This window comes from Otolemur garnettii, unplaced genomic scaffold, assembly GCF_000181295.1.
Source record: "Otolemur garnettii isolate 467f Iridium unplaced genomic scaffold, OtoGar3 scaffold00002, whole genome shotgun sequence".
NCBI lineage: Eukaryota > Metazoa > Chordata > Mammalia > Primates > Galagidae > Otolemur > Otolemur garnettii.
The window spans coordinates 27,077,840-27,095,251 of record NW_003852397.1 but is presented as its reverse complement, the minus strand read 5'-3'; the positions used below and the strand labels follow the sequence as shown (position 1 = coordinate 27,095,251).

At 40.5% G+C, this 17,412-nt stretch overlaps 2 protein-coding genes across 7 annotated transcripts in view; one reads left to right on the top strand and one right to left on the bottom strand.

The window, feature by feature from the left end:
* HESX1 (HESX homeobox 1) overlaps positions 1 to 2,657 on the bottom strand; it is a 17,729-nt gene extending 15,072 nt beyond the window's left edge. For 4 of the 6 annotated variants that reach the window (XM_003781690.3, XM_023512890.1, XM_023512875.1 and 1 more), the window contains exons 1-2: positions 2,540 to 2,657; positions 496 to 540 (exon numbers count right to left, since the gene is read on the bottom strand). Coding sequence is in view for 2 of the 6 variants with exons in the window: in XM_023512882.1 (XP_023368650.1) it covers positions 496 to 540; positions 2,540 to 2,576 (82 nt within the window). In the remaining 4 variants the exon portion in view is untranslated. The remainder of the gene's footprint in view (positions 1 to 495; positions 541 to 2,539) is intronic. The other 2 variants (XM_023512879.1, XM_023512886.1) reach the window with 1 other exon arrangement.
* Positions 2,658 to 2,764: 107 nt separating this feature from the next.
* Positions 2,765 to 17,412, top strand: part of APPL1 (adaptor protein, phosphotyrosine interacting with PH domain and leucine zipper 1) — a 41,980-nt gene continuing 27,332 nt past the window's right edge. The window contains exons 1-5 of the mRNA XM_023512634.1: positions 2,765 to 2,936; positions 10,954 to 11,052; positions 12,910 to 12,969; positions 13,470 to 13,541; positions 16,155 to 16,250. Coding sequence (XP_023368402.1) covers positions 2,883 to 2,936; positions 10,954 to 11,052; positions 12,910 to 12,969; positions 13,470 to 13,541; positions 16,155 to 16,250 — 381 coding nt within the window. The 5' untranslated portion in view covers positions 2,765 to 2,882. The remainder of the gene's footprint in view (positions 2,937 to 10,953; positions 11,053 to 12,909; positions 12,970 to 13,469; positions 13,542 to 16,154; positions 16,251 to 17,412) is intronic.

Below are 17,412 nucleotides of genomic sequence, written 5' to 3'. Positions count from 1 at the left end.
GCCAGTACCATGCTGTTTTGATCACTATGGATTTGTAGTATAGTCTGAGGTCTGGTAGTGTGATTCCTCCTGCTTTGTTTTTATTCCTGGCTAATGTCTTGGCTATGTACTTTGTTGTTTTTGAGACAAAGTTTCACTCTGTTGCCCTCAGTAGACTGCCATGGTGTCACAGCTCACAGCAACCTCAAACTCTTGGGCTCAAGAGATCCTCTTGCCTCAGCTTCCCCAGTAGCTGGGACTATAGGTGTCCGCCACAACACTCAGCTATTTTTTAGGGTCTTGCTCTTTCTCAGACTGGTCTAGAACCTGAGCTCAAGTAATCCACCCTCCTCTGCCTCCAAGAGTGCTAGGATTACAGGGTGAGCCACCATGCCCGGCCCACTCTTCTTTCTTACACTATGTTTTCATTTGTTACTTACTCCTGATTCTTACCAGTTGTCACTACCTTTCTTCTCTTAAAATCTAAATCACAGTTCAACCAAGTAGATAACTTACCTTGAAAGTATTCCTTCATTAGAGTCCAGATGCATTGTGCCTGTGCTGGCAGAATATAAAAGAGAATTCAAGGATAAGGAACCTGTAACACAATTGGTAACCCTTAATGTTTCAAGAACTGACTCCAAACTGGGCCTGTGGCTCACGCCTATACTCCTAGCACTCTACAAGGCCGAGGCAGGTGGATAGCTTTAGTTCATGAGTTCGAGAGCAGCCAGAGCAAAAGCGAGACCTGGTCTCTACTAATAAAAGGGAAAACTGATGCAAGAGGCAAGAGGATCACATGAGACCAAGAGTTGGAAGTTGCTGTGAGCTATGGTGCCACGGTACTCTACCCAGGATGACAGCTTGAGACTCTGTCTCAAAAAAAAAAAAAAAAACTGACTCCAAACCAACTTTCTCAAAAACTAAAGAACTCTTCAACAGAGTGACTAGGTGATAAACAATCTAAGGGGAAAGCTTTTATTTAAAGATTATAACACTAAAGATAATTCTATAAAACTATAATGAAAGTCTACCTGATCAAAGTTTTATTTATTTATTTATTTATTTTTGAGACAGAGTTTCAAGCTGTTGCCCTGGATAGAGTGCTGTGCCATCACTGCTCACAGCTACCTCAAACTCTTGTGCTTAAGAGATCCTCTTGCCTCAGCCTCCCAAGTAGCTGAGACTACAGGTGCCTGCCACAACGACTGGCTATTTTTTGGTTATAGTTGTTATTTTTGTTGGGTGGGCCAGGGGTGGATTCGAACCTGCCAACTCCGGTGTATGTGGCTGGTGCCTTAGCCGCTTGAGTTATAGGCACCGAGCCTTATTTTTTTATTTCTTGAGATAAGAGTCTTACTTTGTCACCCTCAGTAGAGCTCTGTACCATCATAGCTCACAGCAACTTCAAGTCTTGGGCTCAAGTGATTCTTTTGCCTCAGCCCCCCAAATAGCTGGGGCTATAGGCCCCTCCACACTGCCCAGCTTGTTTTAGAGATGGGGTCTTACTCTTGCTCAGGCTGCTCTGGAACCCCAAAGCTCAAGCAATCCACCTGCCTGGGCCTCCCAGAGTGCTAGGATTACAGGCATGAGCCACTGCGACCCGCCCCTGTTCAAAGTTATAAAACATACTTTCCTTTCTTTCAAGAGATCATGAGAAAATCTAGTATTTTAACTTTAAATATGTAACTTCCATTTCTATTACTATATTTGGACTTATTCCACTGTATCTGGATTTGTTCCCATGTGTCTGTGGAACCAGGCAGCTAATAGTCTTTACTTAGCGTCTTTCATATTTCTGAAACAAAAATGGAATGGACTAGTGGGATTAATGGGTAGATTTTTAGAAGGCACTAGTTATTTTGCTACTTTCTTTGTATTCTGATGACAGCTTGTTGTAAGCTACAGAGACAGAAACCAGGCAGCATGAGACTGGGAAAGATGAATAAAAAGGCAGGAAGAAAGACTGGATTCTAACTCTCATTTAGGCAATCCTCCAACTTCTTTGAGGTTCACTTTAATGTAAAATTACAAGTTAAAGAAGCTATTAATAGTCTTTTCTTAAAACTTCCTAAAACTTTTTGATAGAGTAGAAATGCTAATCAGTCATCAACATAATAACTAGTGTACCCTGATTTTGAAAGATATATTCTTACGTGATTGAAAAGAAATATGGAAGTCAGAATTTGCAGCGTCAGTCCTAAAGGACTGACCTTGAAGGCCAGGTAAGGTCGCATGTTTTTAACCGGATATACTGATATCTAAGTGCCCAGAAAAAGAATCTTCAATCCACCGTCCACGTTAAGGACACAACTCAGGATCTTAAGACATCTGAGTTAGCCAGCACCATTTTGCTGCAAGGGACTAAGACCGGATACTCTGAGTAGGGACGGGACGGTTGTAATTTGAGGAAACTAAAGTAGGGCTTTTCCCAAGGTCTCTGAGGGAAATACTTTACGTGAGAAGTAAAACCGACCCAAATTCCCCCGTGTGGTCCTCACTGGAGGCTCTGGTTACCCGCACTAGCAAGCCATGGAGGAGACAGTCCACTACGACTTACATCCAGGTGAGCGCGCGCTCTTAAAGCGCTCGCCCATCGCAGACGGCGCCTTCTCGGCCGCTGCCCCTATCCCCTCAGTGTCACGCGTTCACTGTAGACCCCTCGAGGCCAAGGAAACTCCAGGCCAGCTCCGCAGCATTGATGGGCGTAGGCACGAGCCAATGGGCGCTCTGGGAGGAGGGGCAGGGAGACCGAGGGGGCGGGATTTCCCGCCCGGCTGCTCGGCGCCTGGCAAGGGCCGTGCGGGCGGGGACCGCGGCCGCGCCTGCAAGAGAGGGCTGGCCTGGGTCAGCTGCTGCAGGCGGGCTGCTGCGTCTCCTGCCGCCGCCCTCGCTCCGCCACGATGCCGGGGATCGACAAGCTGCCCATCGAGGAGACTCTGGAAGACAGCCCGCAGGTGAGGAGCGGGCGGTGGCTGGAGACAAGGGGGAGCCGGGAGGGACGACCTCAGGCCTGGGTCGCCGCAGGTGCCAGACCCAGGTGGGCGCTGTCGCCGCCCAGGTACCCCGCCCGCCGCGGGCCGCGCCCAGAGCCGCCGAGGCCGCGGCCTGCGGCTCCAGGCCCGCTTGGGCCCGCGCAGCTGCGGCCGAGGGCCGCGGACAGAGTCCGAGCCGCCGCTGCCACTCGTGGGCCCGGCGGTCACGTACGCGCGCGGGTCTTCTTTTATTTCACGAAAGGCGCTGTTTTTATCACCGTGGTGTGAGGTGATAAATCCCGAACGTGGAATTTTCTTCCCGAAAACCCCTTCGGGGAAAATGCAGAAAGGGAGAAAACCCGGTAGTCTTATTTAATGGTTTCTGAGGCTCAGCAGGGTAGTGAAGGAAATGGATAGTTTTTCTTAGGATGTGTGTGGAGAGCTGTCAACGAAACCCGTGACAGGTCCTGGAGCCTGCGTCCACACTCCCTGCCCAGTGTGCCGGTGTCGCGGCTGTGTCTGTGGCCGCTGTCACTTGGGCTGTACACGGCATGTGATGGACCGTGCCTTCCCCGCTCCACGACTGCGTCGCTGCTCGCTGCAGACTTGGCCTTAATAAACTCATCAAAATAAAAGCCCTGTGTTCTGTGTTTTGTGCCTTACTGGTGTGGTTGTTCTAGACTAAGACAGTTTTGGAAAATGTAACCATTTGATATTTTTTTCAGTACTGAAGAATGAAATCAGTTATATTAAAAAAGATGGTGGTGGCTTTAACTTCAATAGAGAAACTTCTAAGCCCACCTTTTGCGCAATAATGTAAACAATTTAAGGCTATGCTGCTGGTTGGATAACAATTGGAATGAAAAATTTCTGGAGCATTGTTCATTTAGAAATAGTTGCAGGACGGCGCCGGTGCTCAGTGGGTAGGGTGCCGGCCACATACACCAAGGCTAGTGGGTTCGAACCCAGCTCAGGCCAGCTAAAATCAAGAATGACAACTGCAACAAAAAAATAGCTGGGCATTGTGGCGGGCGCCTGTAGTCCCAGCTACTTTGGAGGCTGAGGCAAGAGAATCGCTTAAGCCCGAGAGTTTGAGGTTGCTGTGAGCTGGGATGCCAAGATACTCTACCAAGGGCAACAAAGTGAGACTCTGTCTCAAAAAAAAAAAAAAAATACAGTTGCACACATTTTATGTGTCTTTACAGTTTAATATGGCCCCCAAAGAAGAAAGGAAGGAAAGGTCTAGATACTACTTTCCTGGATGGAACTTCTCATGGATTTCGTGCCAGTTTTAAGTATCAAGAATGAAATGGGGATCAGATTGTAGAATTGATTTATTCTTTTTCTTTCTGAAAGTTATCTTCATAGGCCATTTGCCTACTGGTAATGTACTGTTATCAGCATATGCTGACAAAATGAGAAACCCACATTTCGGTTTATCTTGACTGCTGCTATAGCTGGTTCACATTTTTCTTAGTGATTATTCAAGTATAAAGTTTTAAGCTATATTTGTTTCAGATGATTTGCAAAAGCTTTGTGGGATGTATTGGTTTGGTACACTATGTATTTTACTTTTTTATTATATAAGACTCAAGAGGTTGCCTTACCTTTCTTCTCTTATCTGCTTTTTTTTAATAACCCATAAAGACTATAAATAGTTCAGAACGGGTTGCACAGTGCCCTAGTCATGACTTGTGAGGCAGAGATAATCTCTTGACTTATCTGATTAATTTATTGAACTTTCCACAGAATTAGTTTACAACTTGAGAATTAGTGGGATTTTTTTGTTGCTTTTTTTAAAAAATTAAATTAAATTTTATTTTTTTGGCTGGGGCTAGGTTTGAACCCACCGCCTCCGGCATATGGGGCCAGCACCCTACACTTTTGAGCCACAGGCGTCGCCCTTCTTGTTGCTTTTTTACCTGTGGACAAGCATGCCTCATATTAGTGTCAGTTTTATAATAATTTTTTGGTTTTCTGAGATGAAGTCTTTTTTTTTTTTTTTTTTTTTTTTTTTGAGACAGAGCCTCAAGCTGTCCCCCTGGGTAGAGTGCCGTGGCATTACAGCTCACAGCAACCTCCAACTCCTGGGTTTAAGCGAGTCTCCTGCCTCTGCCTCCCAAGTAGCTGGGACCACAGGCGCCCGCCACAACGCCCGGCTATTGTTTGGTTGCAGCCCTCATTGTTGTTTTTGGCGGGTCCGGGCTGGGGATTCGAACCCGCCACCTTAGGTGTACATGGCTGGCGCCTTAGCCGGTTGAGCTATAGGCGCCGAGCCTGAGATGAAGTCTTGATGTGTTTCTTAACTAGAGTGCTGTAGCTAATCACAGACACTAGGACAGTGCACTGTAGCCTCAAACTTCTGGACTCAAGCAATCTTATCCCCCTCAGTTTCTCTAGTAGCTGGGATTACAAGTGTGCACCATCATGCTGGCTACATTGATATTCTTCCCATTTCTAGAGGTAGTAAAATTTATTTGGGGAACATGGGGCAATTGGGATTTAGGAAGGGTAGTGACTTAGAGGTGATTCTTAGGCAGAACCTGTGGCAGAATAGAAAGCCTGAATCTGGGATAGAGGACACAAGGGTTTTAGTCTGCACTGCTACTTAGTGCATTTCGCTTTAGGGCATGTTACTCAACTTCTCTGAACCTCAGCAATTATAGCTAGTGAATGTCTTTATTTTTGATATTGATTTTATAAAATAACTGTTGCTGGGTTAGAATAAGGTAAGGTATAGAAAAAGAGACATACAAATACACACACCTGTTGGTCACCCAGCAGCAAACCCTAATAACAGTTTGCTTTTTTAATTTTAGTCCTTTTTTAAAGATATATTTTAATGTAATTGAGATTATATTGTACATAATGATTTTATTCTGCTTCTTTTAGGTTTTTTTTTTTTTTCTTTTTTAGACAGTCTCACTAGGTCATCCTGGGTAGAGTGCCATGGCATCATAGCTCACCACAACCTCAGACTCTTGGGCTTAAGCAATTCTCTTGCATCATCATCCTAAGTAGCTGAGACTATAGTCACCTGCCACAACATCCGGCTATTTTTTTTTTTTTTTTTTGTAGTTTAGCAGGCTCAGGCTGGGTTCAAACCTGCCAGCCCTGGTGTATGTGGCCAGCGCCCTAACCACTGAACTATGGGTGCTGAGTCCTGCTTCTTTTTATTTAAGAGACAGGGTCTTGCTCTGTCACCTAGGCTGAATTGCAATGGTATCATCATAGCTCACTACAACTTCCAAGTCCTGAGCTCAAGCCATTCTCCCATCTCAGCCTCCTAAGCAGTTGGCACTATAGGGATGAGCCATGGCACCTGGGCCTGCCTTTAACTTAACATTATAGTTTAAATATCTTTACGTTTTTACTTTTTTTGTCAGACAGTCAGTAGAATGCCATAGTGTCATAGCTCACAGCAACCTCAAACTCTTAGGCTCAAGTGATTCTCTTGTCTAAGCCTCCCAAGTAGCTGGGACTACAGGTGTCCACCCCAACGCCCTGCTATTTTTAGAGACAGGAGTCTCCCTTTTGTTTAGGCTGGTCTCGAACCTGTGAGCTTGGGCAATCCATCCACCTCAGCCTCCCAAAGTGTTAGGATTAGAAGCATGAGCCACCATGCCCGGCTACATTTTTACATTTTGAATAAAAAAATTTGAAGACTGCACATTTCTTTTTCTTTTTCTTTCCTTTTCAGCCTCCCAAGTAGCTGGGACTACAGGCACCTGCCTCAATGCCTGGCCATTTTTTTGTTGTTGTAGTTCTTATTGTTGTTTAGCAGGCCTGGGCTGGGTTCTAACCCGCCAGCCTTGGTATGTGTGGCCGGCACCCTAGCCGCTGAGCTATAGGCACTCCAACTCCTGGGGTTAGGCAATTTTCTTGCCACAGCCTCCCACGTAGCTGGGACTGCAGGTGCCCACCACAACGCCCGGCTATTTTTTGTTGCAGTTTGGCCTGGGCTGGTTTGAACCTGCCACCCTTGGTATATGGGGTTGGCGTCCTACCCACTGAATACAGGTGCCACCCAGACTTGACATTTTTTTAACTGACTTAATACCCCATTGCTGGACTTCTAGAGTTTGCCTAAAGTTCTGCTTTTGGGTATAAATTTTTCTCAGTTTAGCTGTTTTATCTGGGATAGAATCCAAGAAGTAGAATAACAAAGAATGTGAAAACTTTTAAAATTCCTGATAAGTTTTTTATTTGATCCTAAGCGGCTCGCCAGTTATATAAAAATGTTGGAAGAGTCATGGAAGACTATCTTTAATTACAGTTGTCCATTTTTAGCTTGATATATTACTGTAAGTAGAGTTAAAATAGGGGAAATTTGCACGTCCAAGTCCAGCTAGTCAAACATAAGCATCTTTAGAATTATCTTGCCCAAACCACACAATTTTGCAAAAGATTATACCTATTGAGGCAGAAAATCTTAAGGCTACACTAAATACTTGGTCCATGTTTATATATTACCTTGAAAATCAGAATCAACATTAAACTTGTTAATTACTAAGAACAGGTATGATCTTTAAAAAATAATTGATTTTATGTATAAATAAATATCTTAATGATTACCCTTTTCTTTTTTTTTTTTTTTTGTAGAGACAGAGTCTCACTTTATTGCCCTCGGTAGAGTGCTGTGGTGTTATAGCTCACAGCAACCTCAAACTCTTGGGCTCAAGCCATTCTCTTGTTTCAGCCTCCCCAGTAGCTGGGACTATAGGTGTCTGCCACCTGGCTATTTTTAGAGATGGGGTCTCACACTTTGCTCAGGCTGGTCTCAAACCTGTGAGCTCAATCAATCCACCTGCCTCCACTTCTCAAGAGTGCTAGGATTATAGGTGTGAGCCATCCAGGCCAACAATTATCTATTTTTGATAGAACAATGAAGACAAACCCCAACCCCAAATGTAGGTATCTTTCTTTGCATAATAAATACAGAGTATGAGTATTTGTCTTAACATCTCTGATTGGGATTCCTCTTAGACTTGATATTTTAACAATTGCTAACAGCCAGATGGCAGTTGTAGTGTACTTGGTATTGCCTGCAAATGTACATACTTGTTTTTTTCTCCTGGCATAAGGGCCAAGTACACCCTTTAAGTGTTAAGCCAACAGATCAAGTTAAGAACCATTTTAGAAAGGATTATCAGTCCTGGTTTGCCTGAAAACCTTCCTTTGACACCTGGTGAGATGGACCATCAAAACTTCCTGAATGAGTCAGTGGCTTAGAAGAAAATATTAGGGACAAAAGTGGACCACCTCTAAGAAATACTTACTACCTCTTCATAGCACAGAGAATAATAATGTATGAGAAGACATGGGTTTTGTTTTCTTTTTTTGAGACAGAGTCTCACTCTGTTGCCCAGGTTAGAGTGTCATGGCATCAGCCTAGCTCACAGCAACCTCAGACTCCTGGGTCCAAGTGATCCTCCTCTGTTAGCTTCCAGAGTAGTTGGGACTACAGGTACTGCTACAATGCCTGGCAGAATATTTTTTTCTGTTTTTAGTAGAGATGGGGTGTCATTCTTGCTCTGACTGGTTTTGAACAGTCTTGATCTCAAGATCCTCCTGAGCTCAAAGGATCCTCCATACTGCTAGGATTATAAGCAGAAGCCATCACGCTCAGTCAGAAAACATGGATATTGATGACTTTCAAGTGGAAAAGTGATTCATAAGAGTTGAACTTTGAGGGGTGGCCCATGTGGGTCAGTGGGTAGGACACCGGCCCCTTTATATTGAGGGTGATGGGTTAGAACCTAGCTCCGGCCAAATTGCAACAAAAAATAGCTGGGTGTTGTGGCAGGCACCTGTAGTCCCAGCTACTCAGGAGACTGAGGCAAGAGAATCGCTTAAGCCCAAGAGCTGGAGGTTGCTGTGAGCAGTGATGCCACGGCACTGTATTGAAGGTGACAAAGACTCTGTCTCTAAAAAAAAAAAAAAGGGGCACCTGTGGTTCAAGGAGTAGGGCGCCAGCCCCATATACTGGGGGTGACAGGTTCAAGCCTGGCCCTGGCCAAAAACTGCAAACATAAATAATAAATAAATAAAGCTTTCAAATTAAAAAAAAAAAAAGAGTTGAACTTTGTGAAATTTCGAAATGCATTAAATTTATGCTACTTATATTTTCCTTTTTTTGTGTTTATATGAAAGCTATACTATGTACCTGATACTAAAATTAGAAAAAAATAGCCAGGTGTCTTGGCTATAGTCCCAGCCACTCAGGAGGCTGAGGCAAAAGGATCACTTGAGCCTAAGAGTTTGAGGTTGCTATGAGCTATGATGACACTGTGGCACTCTACACAGGGTGACAAAGTGAGACCCTGTCTCAAAAGAAAAAAAAAATGTGTCTTACAATGGATACCATCATAGATTCAATGAAATGGTACCATATTGATTATATTTTTGTAAGCTGCTAACACACACAAACAGTAGTTATACAGTGTGGAACTTGACATCATTAGCTTAAAATAGGGAACTCGTTTCAATACTGTTTTGTATAATTCCTTACATTGGAATTACCCATTTGCGGGAAAAAATTAAGTGGCTTTTTTTTTTTTTGGAGACAGAGTCTCACTTTGTAACCCTGCATAGAGTGCTGTGGTGTCATAGCTCGCAGTAACCTCAGTCTTTTGGGCTCAACTGATCTTGCCTCAGCTTCCTGAGTAGGTGGGACTACAGGTGCTTGCCACAATGCCTGGGTATTTTTAGAGATGGGAGTCTCGTTCTCGCTCAGGTTGGTCTGGAATTCCTGACCTCTGGTGATCTACCCACCTCAGCCTCCCAGAGTGCTGTGACTGTAGGCTTGAGCCATGCACCCAGGCCTAGGGCAGATCTTTCTTAAGAATGTTACTAGCTGAATAAGATTTACTAATGCTTTCTTTTTTACTTCTAAAAATGACATTGTGGGGAATTGGAGTGGAGCAAAAAATTTCTGTCAAATCAAGTCTCTGAGGTCTGGTGAAACGGAGGACTTAAAATGAGGAGTTCATATATTGATGGGCATAATGATCTTGGGTCTTTTTTCCTCCTTTATGCTATATTGACTTCTGAATATATTCTCTTCTGAAAATAGGAAGCTAGGAAATAAGTTGATTTTTTAAAAAACCACTCCAAGGCAGAGGCATAAATTATTTTTGGAATAAAAATACAAAGTCATGGGTAGCGCCTGTGGCTCAAAGGAGAAGGGTGCCGGCCCCATATGCTGGAGGTGGCAGGTTCAAACCCAGGCCCGGCCAAAAACTGCAAAAAAAAAATACAAAGTCATGTTTTGGAATTTAAGCAGCAGTTATCTCCAGTAGTAGTTGGTATTAATTCTTCTTCTACCTTGGGAATATAAAACGGTGAGTATACCTTGCTTCTCATAAGCTGAATTTCCTTATCTTTGATAATTTTTATTGGTATCCTTAACATTTACTTACTGACAAATTTTTCCCTCTAAAAATGAAGGTAATTTTTACATGCTCATAGTAAAAACAAAACAAAAGTCAAATAGTATAGACATGTGTAAAGAAGAGGAAGGAGGAAAAAACCCAAAACTCTGGACTTAGAAAAAACAGGCTGAAAAGTTGGTCATGTTGGGGATGGTACCTTGATTTTATTTTAGATTAGGACAAGGAGGGGGTTGGCACTACTAAAAGAGACCATGGAAGAAGAAAAATAATTATACTAAGTCATTCTGAAATAAGACATTTAAAATATATATTGCATGGAATGCTGTTAATTTAGCTTTGTACATTTCTGTTGATTGCTGTTAGTTTACTTATAGGATTTTTAATTCATAAAAATATACCTCTGTTCTTTCTAAAGTTTGTGTGACATAGTTGGAAGATACCTGTGCTTTATTAAAGTGAAACAGAACAAAATACCCTGACTTCTTGGCATTGCTATCAAAAGAGAGAAAATAGATTGAAACTCAGAATTTGTGCTATCTTTAGAAAAAAATGTTTTTCATCTTATATAATGATTTACATAAACTTATTGCTTTTATTTTACACAGACAAGGTCTTTACTGGGTGTATTTGAAGAAGATGCAACAGCTATTTCCAACTATATGAACCAATTGTATCACGCTATGCATCGAATTTATGATGCACAGGTAAAAAGCTACGAGCTAACTCAGTACTATTATTTAAAAATGAATCTTTAACTCCCATGAGGACAGATAGTGTCTCTCTTGTTTACTGATGCTTAGTCCTGACCAGGGCTCATGGTAATGTAGATATTTGTTGAATAGATGAATGAGTGTTAAGTATTTTGTATTACAGAGTTTACATTTCAATTATTACTGTACAGTTTGTAGCATTACAGAAGTGATGGAAGATTGAAGCTTCTGCCCTTTCCACTCAAAACAGAGTTTACATTTCAATTATTACTGTATAGTTTGTAGCATTACAGAAATGATGGAAGATTGAAGCTTCTGCCCTTTCTACTCAAACGCAGTAAGGGCTTTCTTACTGAAACTCACTGACGGTAATCTTTGCCTAAGATTTGACTGAGGACCCCATGTTATCACTTAGTATTTCCCCTAATCATGCTTTTAGTATTTTTGAACACTTCCCCTTTTTGAGTAGAGGATTTAAATAGTCTGCCTCTATCTAGTTAGAAGAAGGTAATAAAAATTAGATGTAGCTCTGGAATATAAGGTGATGAATTTGAGAAGGGTATAACTAGCTTTTCTTGTTGACCAGGCACAAAATTTGAGGTTATGTTTGGGTGACTTAATTACAAGCTTTAACAGCAACCTGGGTTCTATGATAATACTTTCTTTGGGATTAATTAACTATACAAGTTTGATTTTGTTTCCTTTCTCATTTTCTCTCCTTTCTGGATTCACATTTTAATTATGTGCTTGAAAATCTGTTAATGATAGTTGATTTTTTCCTTGCGATAGGTCTTTCAGGCTTTGATTTTTGACCAGAGATAGTTGATTAGTATGTAAAAAGAATGCGGACCACATACACCAAGGCTAGTCAGTTCAAACCTGTCCTGGGCCAGCTAAAACAACAATGACAGCTACAACAACAGCAACAAAAAAATAGCCAGGCATTGTGGCAGGTGCCCATAGTCCCAGCTACTTGGGAGGATGAGGCAAGAGAATCACTTAAGCCCAAGAGTGTGAGGTTGCTGTGAGCTGTGACACCACGGCACTCTACCCAGGGTGATAGCTTGAATCTGTGTCTCAGAAAAAAAGGGGGGGGGGCCGCGCCTATAGCTCAGTGAGTAGGACAGCAGCCCCATATACCAAGGGTGGCAGGGTTCAAACCCAGCCCCGGCCAAACTGCAACAAAAAAATAGCTGAGTGTTGTGGCAGGTGCCTGTGGTCCCAGCTACTCGGGAGGCTGAGGCAAGAGAATTGCCTAAGCTCAGGAGTTGGAGGTTGCTGTGAGTTGTGATGCCATGGCATTCTACCAAGGGTGACAAAGTGAGACTCTGTCTCTAAAAAAAAAAAAAAGTTATTTTTGTCATTCTACACTGAAGAAAAGTTAGAATTTAAAAAAATAATCTTTCATATGGTTCTGTTGCTATATGACTAGATTAATCACATTTTGGTTTATGATATTATATTAAATGGTCATCATAGTCTAGTATTGGGATATAGAGAGGCATAATCAGTCATCAGTGTAGATTCTAAAGATTTTGCTAAGGTTATAACAGTTTACTTCTGGCGTTTAAAATATTTAGTTTAGTGCTTAAGGTTTTTTTAACCCCCCAAAAGGCACATACCTAGAATACTGCTGAATTCCTTTATAATGTCTATTTCATGTGTTGAATTTCCTTTTAGAGTCTTTAATGGTAGTTCCCTTTCCAGCAATTTAATAAGAGTTTTAAAAAACACATTATACATTATTTACATTAAGTGATATTAAATAAAAGTGGCCTCGGTATTTTCAACTAAAACTTTTTTCTTAATCAGTAATATTGTGCCAATATGAATGTTATTCTTTTTCCATAGAATGAATTAAGTGCAGCAACACACCTGACTTCAAAACTTTTGAAAGAATATGAAAAACAGGTAAGGTATATTGAAGCTTTAAAATCATAATCTAAAATATGTAGTGATATATATTCTCATCAAGAATCCTTAAGTTTTTTTGAGTTCACAGGTTATGCCATTGAAATTTCACTATGGCACTTATGTTGAGATAATGTTAGTGATTTAATATTAGATAGAGATGCTATCTAGTTTACCTCTTTTCTCTTTACAAATGAAGAAAATGGGGCTGGCTCAAAGTTACACTGTTGGTTATTGGAATAATTGGATCTGAACACCAAATCTTTGCACTTCCCATACAGCATGGATTCCAATATGCCGTGTTAGTTGTTTACTTGGCAGATATTATAATTGATCTTTATTAATTATACAGATTATGCTGTTTTGTTAAAGTGACCTTTTTGGGCTTATTCACAATTTTAGAAGTTTTCTGAGGTTATTTGAAAGTGTAGATTACCTTGTTATTCACGGAAGACACACAGCACTGAATCTCTACTTCATCTCTGTTTCTTACTTTTCAGCGTTTCCCACTGGGGGGTGACGATGAAGTTATGAGCTCTACATTACAGCAGTTTTCAAAAGTTATAGATGAAGTAAGTGTTTATTTTGCTCAAATAAGTATTCTTTTAAATAAATTACTCAAGTTGCGTAGGTTTTATTGGTAAATTTGATTATCTTATGAGTAAAGCTCTATTACAAAGATTCCTAAAGAAGGGCCTTTTTACATCCTAATGGCTGGCTCATAAAAAAATACTTTCTTTATCTAGTGAAAGCAAATTATTTTCTAGAAATAAATATATAGACATGGTTTCTCTACTTTTAGTCCATATACCATTCGATCTTTTCTATTATTTATCTTCTATTTTTTTAAAGACAGGGTCTCCCTCTGTTGCTCAGGCTGGTATGCAGTAGCATGATCATGGCTTATTGTAACTTCAAACTCTGGGCTCAAGCGAACCTTCTGCCTCAGCCTCTTAAGTAGCTAGGACTATAGGTGTGAGGTGTGAACCACCATGCCCTGCTACTTATTTATTTATTTATTTTTATGGAGATGAGGTCCTGTTATGATGCCCAGGCTGGTCTCAAACTCCTTATCCTCAGTCAATCCTGCAGCCTCAGCCTTCCAAAGTGCTGGGATTAGAAGCCTATGCCACTGCACCTGCCCCAGTCTTAACATTGTGTTATTTAATGTTGGTAGGAAGTTAAGGAGTTAAGTTGTGGGGTATAGCTAGATTCTTTGTAGTTTTGCTTTTGCCACCAACCAATATTTTACTGTTTAATTTTTATTAATCCTGCTGTCCGAAACAGCCAAAAAATCAACCCTCAATTTCTCAGACCATTTGTCACAACAAATCATTAAAAAAAAGACCTGGAAGGTGTAGGAAAAAGAAAGGTAGTAAGAGATGTATGGAGAATCCATAACTGTTCTTTATAGTTGCAGTGAAACTTTTTTTTTTTTTTTGAGACAGAGGCTTACTGTGTCGCCCTTGGTAGAGTGCTATGGCGTCACAGCTCACAGCAACTTTAAACTCTTGGGCTTAAATGATTCTCTTGCCTAAGCCTCCCAAGTAGCTGGGACTACAGGTGCCTGCCACAATGCCCAGCTATTTTTTTTTTTTATTGTAGTTGTTCGTTGTTTGGCAGGCCTGGGCTGGGTTCGAACCTGTCAGCCTGGGTGTATGTGGCCTGTACCCTAACCGCTGAGCTATGGGCACTGAGCCAAACTTCTTTTCACATGAACCATTAGAACCATAGTTCTGTTTATTTTTGTACTCTTAACTGGAGAAAGTAATTTTTGGAAATACTTTAATTCATTATAGCAAAATGTTATCACAGAAAATCAAGTTGTGGAATACTTGTAGGAAATATAACTTTTTTCAAAAATTGTGGTAAAATATATATAAAATTTGCCAATCATGACACTTGGTACATTCACAGAGTTGTATAGCGATCACTACTATCTATTTCCAGAATATTTATCATCCCAAAGGAAACCTGTGCCCATTAAACAGTCATTTCCACCTCCCTGCTCCCCTTGGCTCCTGGAAACCACTAATCTGCTTTATGTCTCTATGGATTTGCCTATTTTGGATATTTCATATAAATAAATTCTCAAGATTTGTGGACATTTATGTCTGTTCTCTTTCACTAGCATAATGTATTCATCATTCATTTTGTAATATACATTAGTACTTCGTTCTTTTTTTGCTAAATAAAATTTAATTGTATGGTTATACCACATTTTGTTCATTTATTCATCTGTGGTAGACATTTGGTTTGTTTCCAACTTTTGGCTAATTTGAATTATGCTTTGGCCATTCATATGCATTTGTTTTTTTTTAACACTAGTTTTAAGTGTTTTTGAGTAAATACCCAGGAGTGAGATTGCTGGGTCACTGCATCCTAATTTTATGATTATTGCTGGGTCACTGCATGGTAACTTTTTGATGAAGAACCACCAGATTTGTTTTGTTTGTTTTTTTGCAGTTTTTGGCCGAGGCTGGGTTTGAACCCACCACCTCTAGTATATAGGGTTGGCACCCTACTCCTTTGAGCCACAGGCGCTGCCCCCAAACTGTTCTTTTTTCCTTTTTTTTTTTTTTTTTTGGAGGGGGACAAAGTCTTAGTATCTCACCCTGGATAGAGTGCCATGGCATCATCATAGCTCACAGCAAACTCAAACTCTTAGTCTTAAGTGATCCTCCTACATCAGCCTCCTAAGTAGCTGGGATTATAGGCACCTGCCATAATGCTTGGCTAATTTTTCTTTTTTTTTAATAGACACGGGGTCTTGCTCTTGCTCAGTCTGGTCTTGAATTCCTGAGCTCAAGTAGTCCTCCCACCTTAGCCTCCCAGAGTGCTAGGATTGCAGGGGTGAGCCACTGCACCCAGCCTTTTTTATTTTCTTAGTAGTATCATTTGATGCACAATATTTTGATGATGTCCAATTTATATTTACTTTTGTTTCTTGTACTTTTGATATCATGTCCAAGAAATCATTGCTAAATCCAAGGTTATTCTGTTTTCTTTTAAGAGTTTTAAATGGAAATTTTTGATCATATAATATTTTGTACTGTATCACAATTTTTAGTATTTTCTTATATAAAATTTATCAAACCTTTAAAATTAGATTTTGTTTAATGTACTTAACACTGGCTGTCTTTGTATAGTTAGTTATTTGGCCTTTTTGGTCTTTCTTTTTCTAGCTTAGCTCTTGTCATGCAGTACTTTCAACTCAACTTGCTGATGCCATGATGTTCCCCATTACCCAGTTTAAAGAAAGAGATGTGAAAGGTATTGAAGTCAACATTATATTTACTTTCATCTTCTGTCAGAAGATCAGTGGCTATCAAATCCTTATTATTCTATTTTGACCACAACCTGTGCTATTTTAATCAGTTACCAAACATTTATAGGGGCTCCTGCTAGGTGTCCAACTAGATACTAAGAAATATTGATATGGATAAAATGTCCTTTCCCTTGAGAAATCCTAGAGAAGGAGATGGGTAAACACATAATTATAACACTAAGTCTCTTATAATTAGGGAATGAGTACAGTGTTGTGGGGCTTTTAGGAAGGAGTCAGAAAGGCTTCACCAAGGATGTGACATGAGCATTGAACAATGATGGGGAATTTGCTATGAAAAGAAAGTCATTGTTCTATTACAGGTACTAAAGTGCACAAAAGTATGGGTTATAGAAATGCATAGCTTATTTTGAGAATAAGAAGAAATTCAGTGTAGCTGTAATGCTGAATGTTGGGGTAAGGCAGGAGCTGACTGTAGAAATTGGTTAGAAGGGATTAGATCATGTCAAAGAGGTTAGACTTGAGTTTACGAGCTAATGGGAATCTTTAAGGAGTAGAAAGATATAATCTGTTTGTTTTTGGAGTATGGAATAGAGTATTTTGGAGTATGGAATGGAGTATGGATTTAGTGTCAAGGAGAGTGGATTAGGAAGTTGTGAGAGTCCAGTGAGGTATGACCAACGCCTGAATTAGGATAATGGAACAGGGTTTAGGGGCATGTGTACACATATGGGCTGGAGTGGCAAGAGGTAGCCCCATCTAATAACTTGCAACTTAGTAGTTTTGGGGTTTTTTCCTATTCACTTGGGATTGCTAGGTGATATACAATGAGAATTTTATAGAATTGGTTCTGCTTTTTCATAACTTATAATCTCAGTCATACAAACTTATTTCCAAAATATGTAGACAGAATAAAAACATGGAAGAAATGTATGGGTTAAAGACAAATATACTTTAGAGATGGAGTTAATAACTGTGGTTGTGATCTTCAGGAATGGTCATTTCAAGATCTCTTTTCTCACAGTGTAAAGGGCATAATCGTAATAAAATTTTTATTTCTCATTCAGCATTTGAGCTTATTAGAGCTATATATCAAAAAAATGAATTAATAAGTTAGATTCTGGCACAAAATCAGAATATTGTATATCTTAGCATTT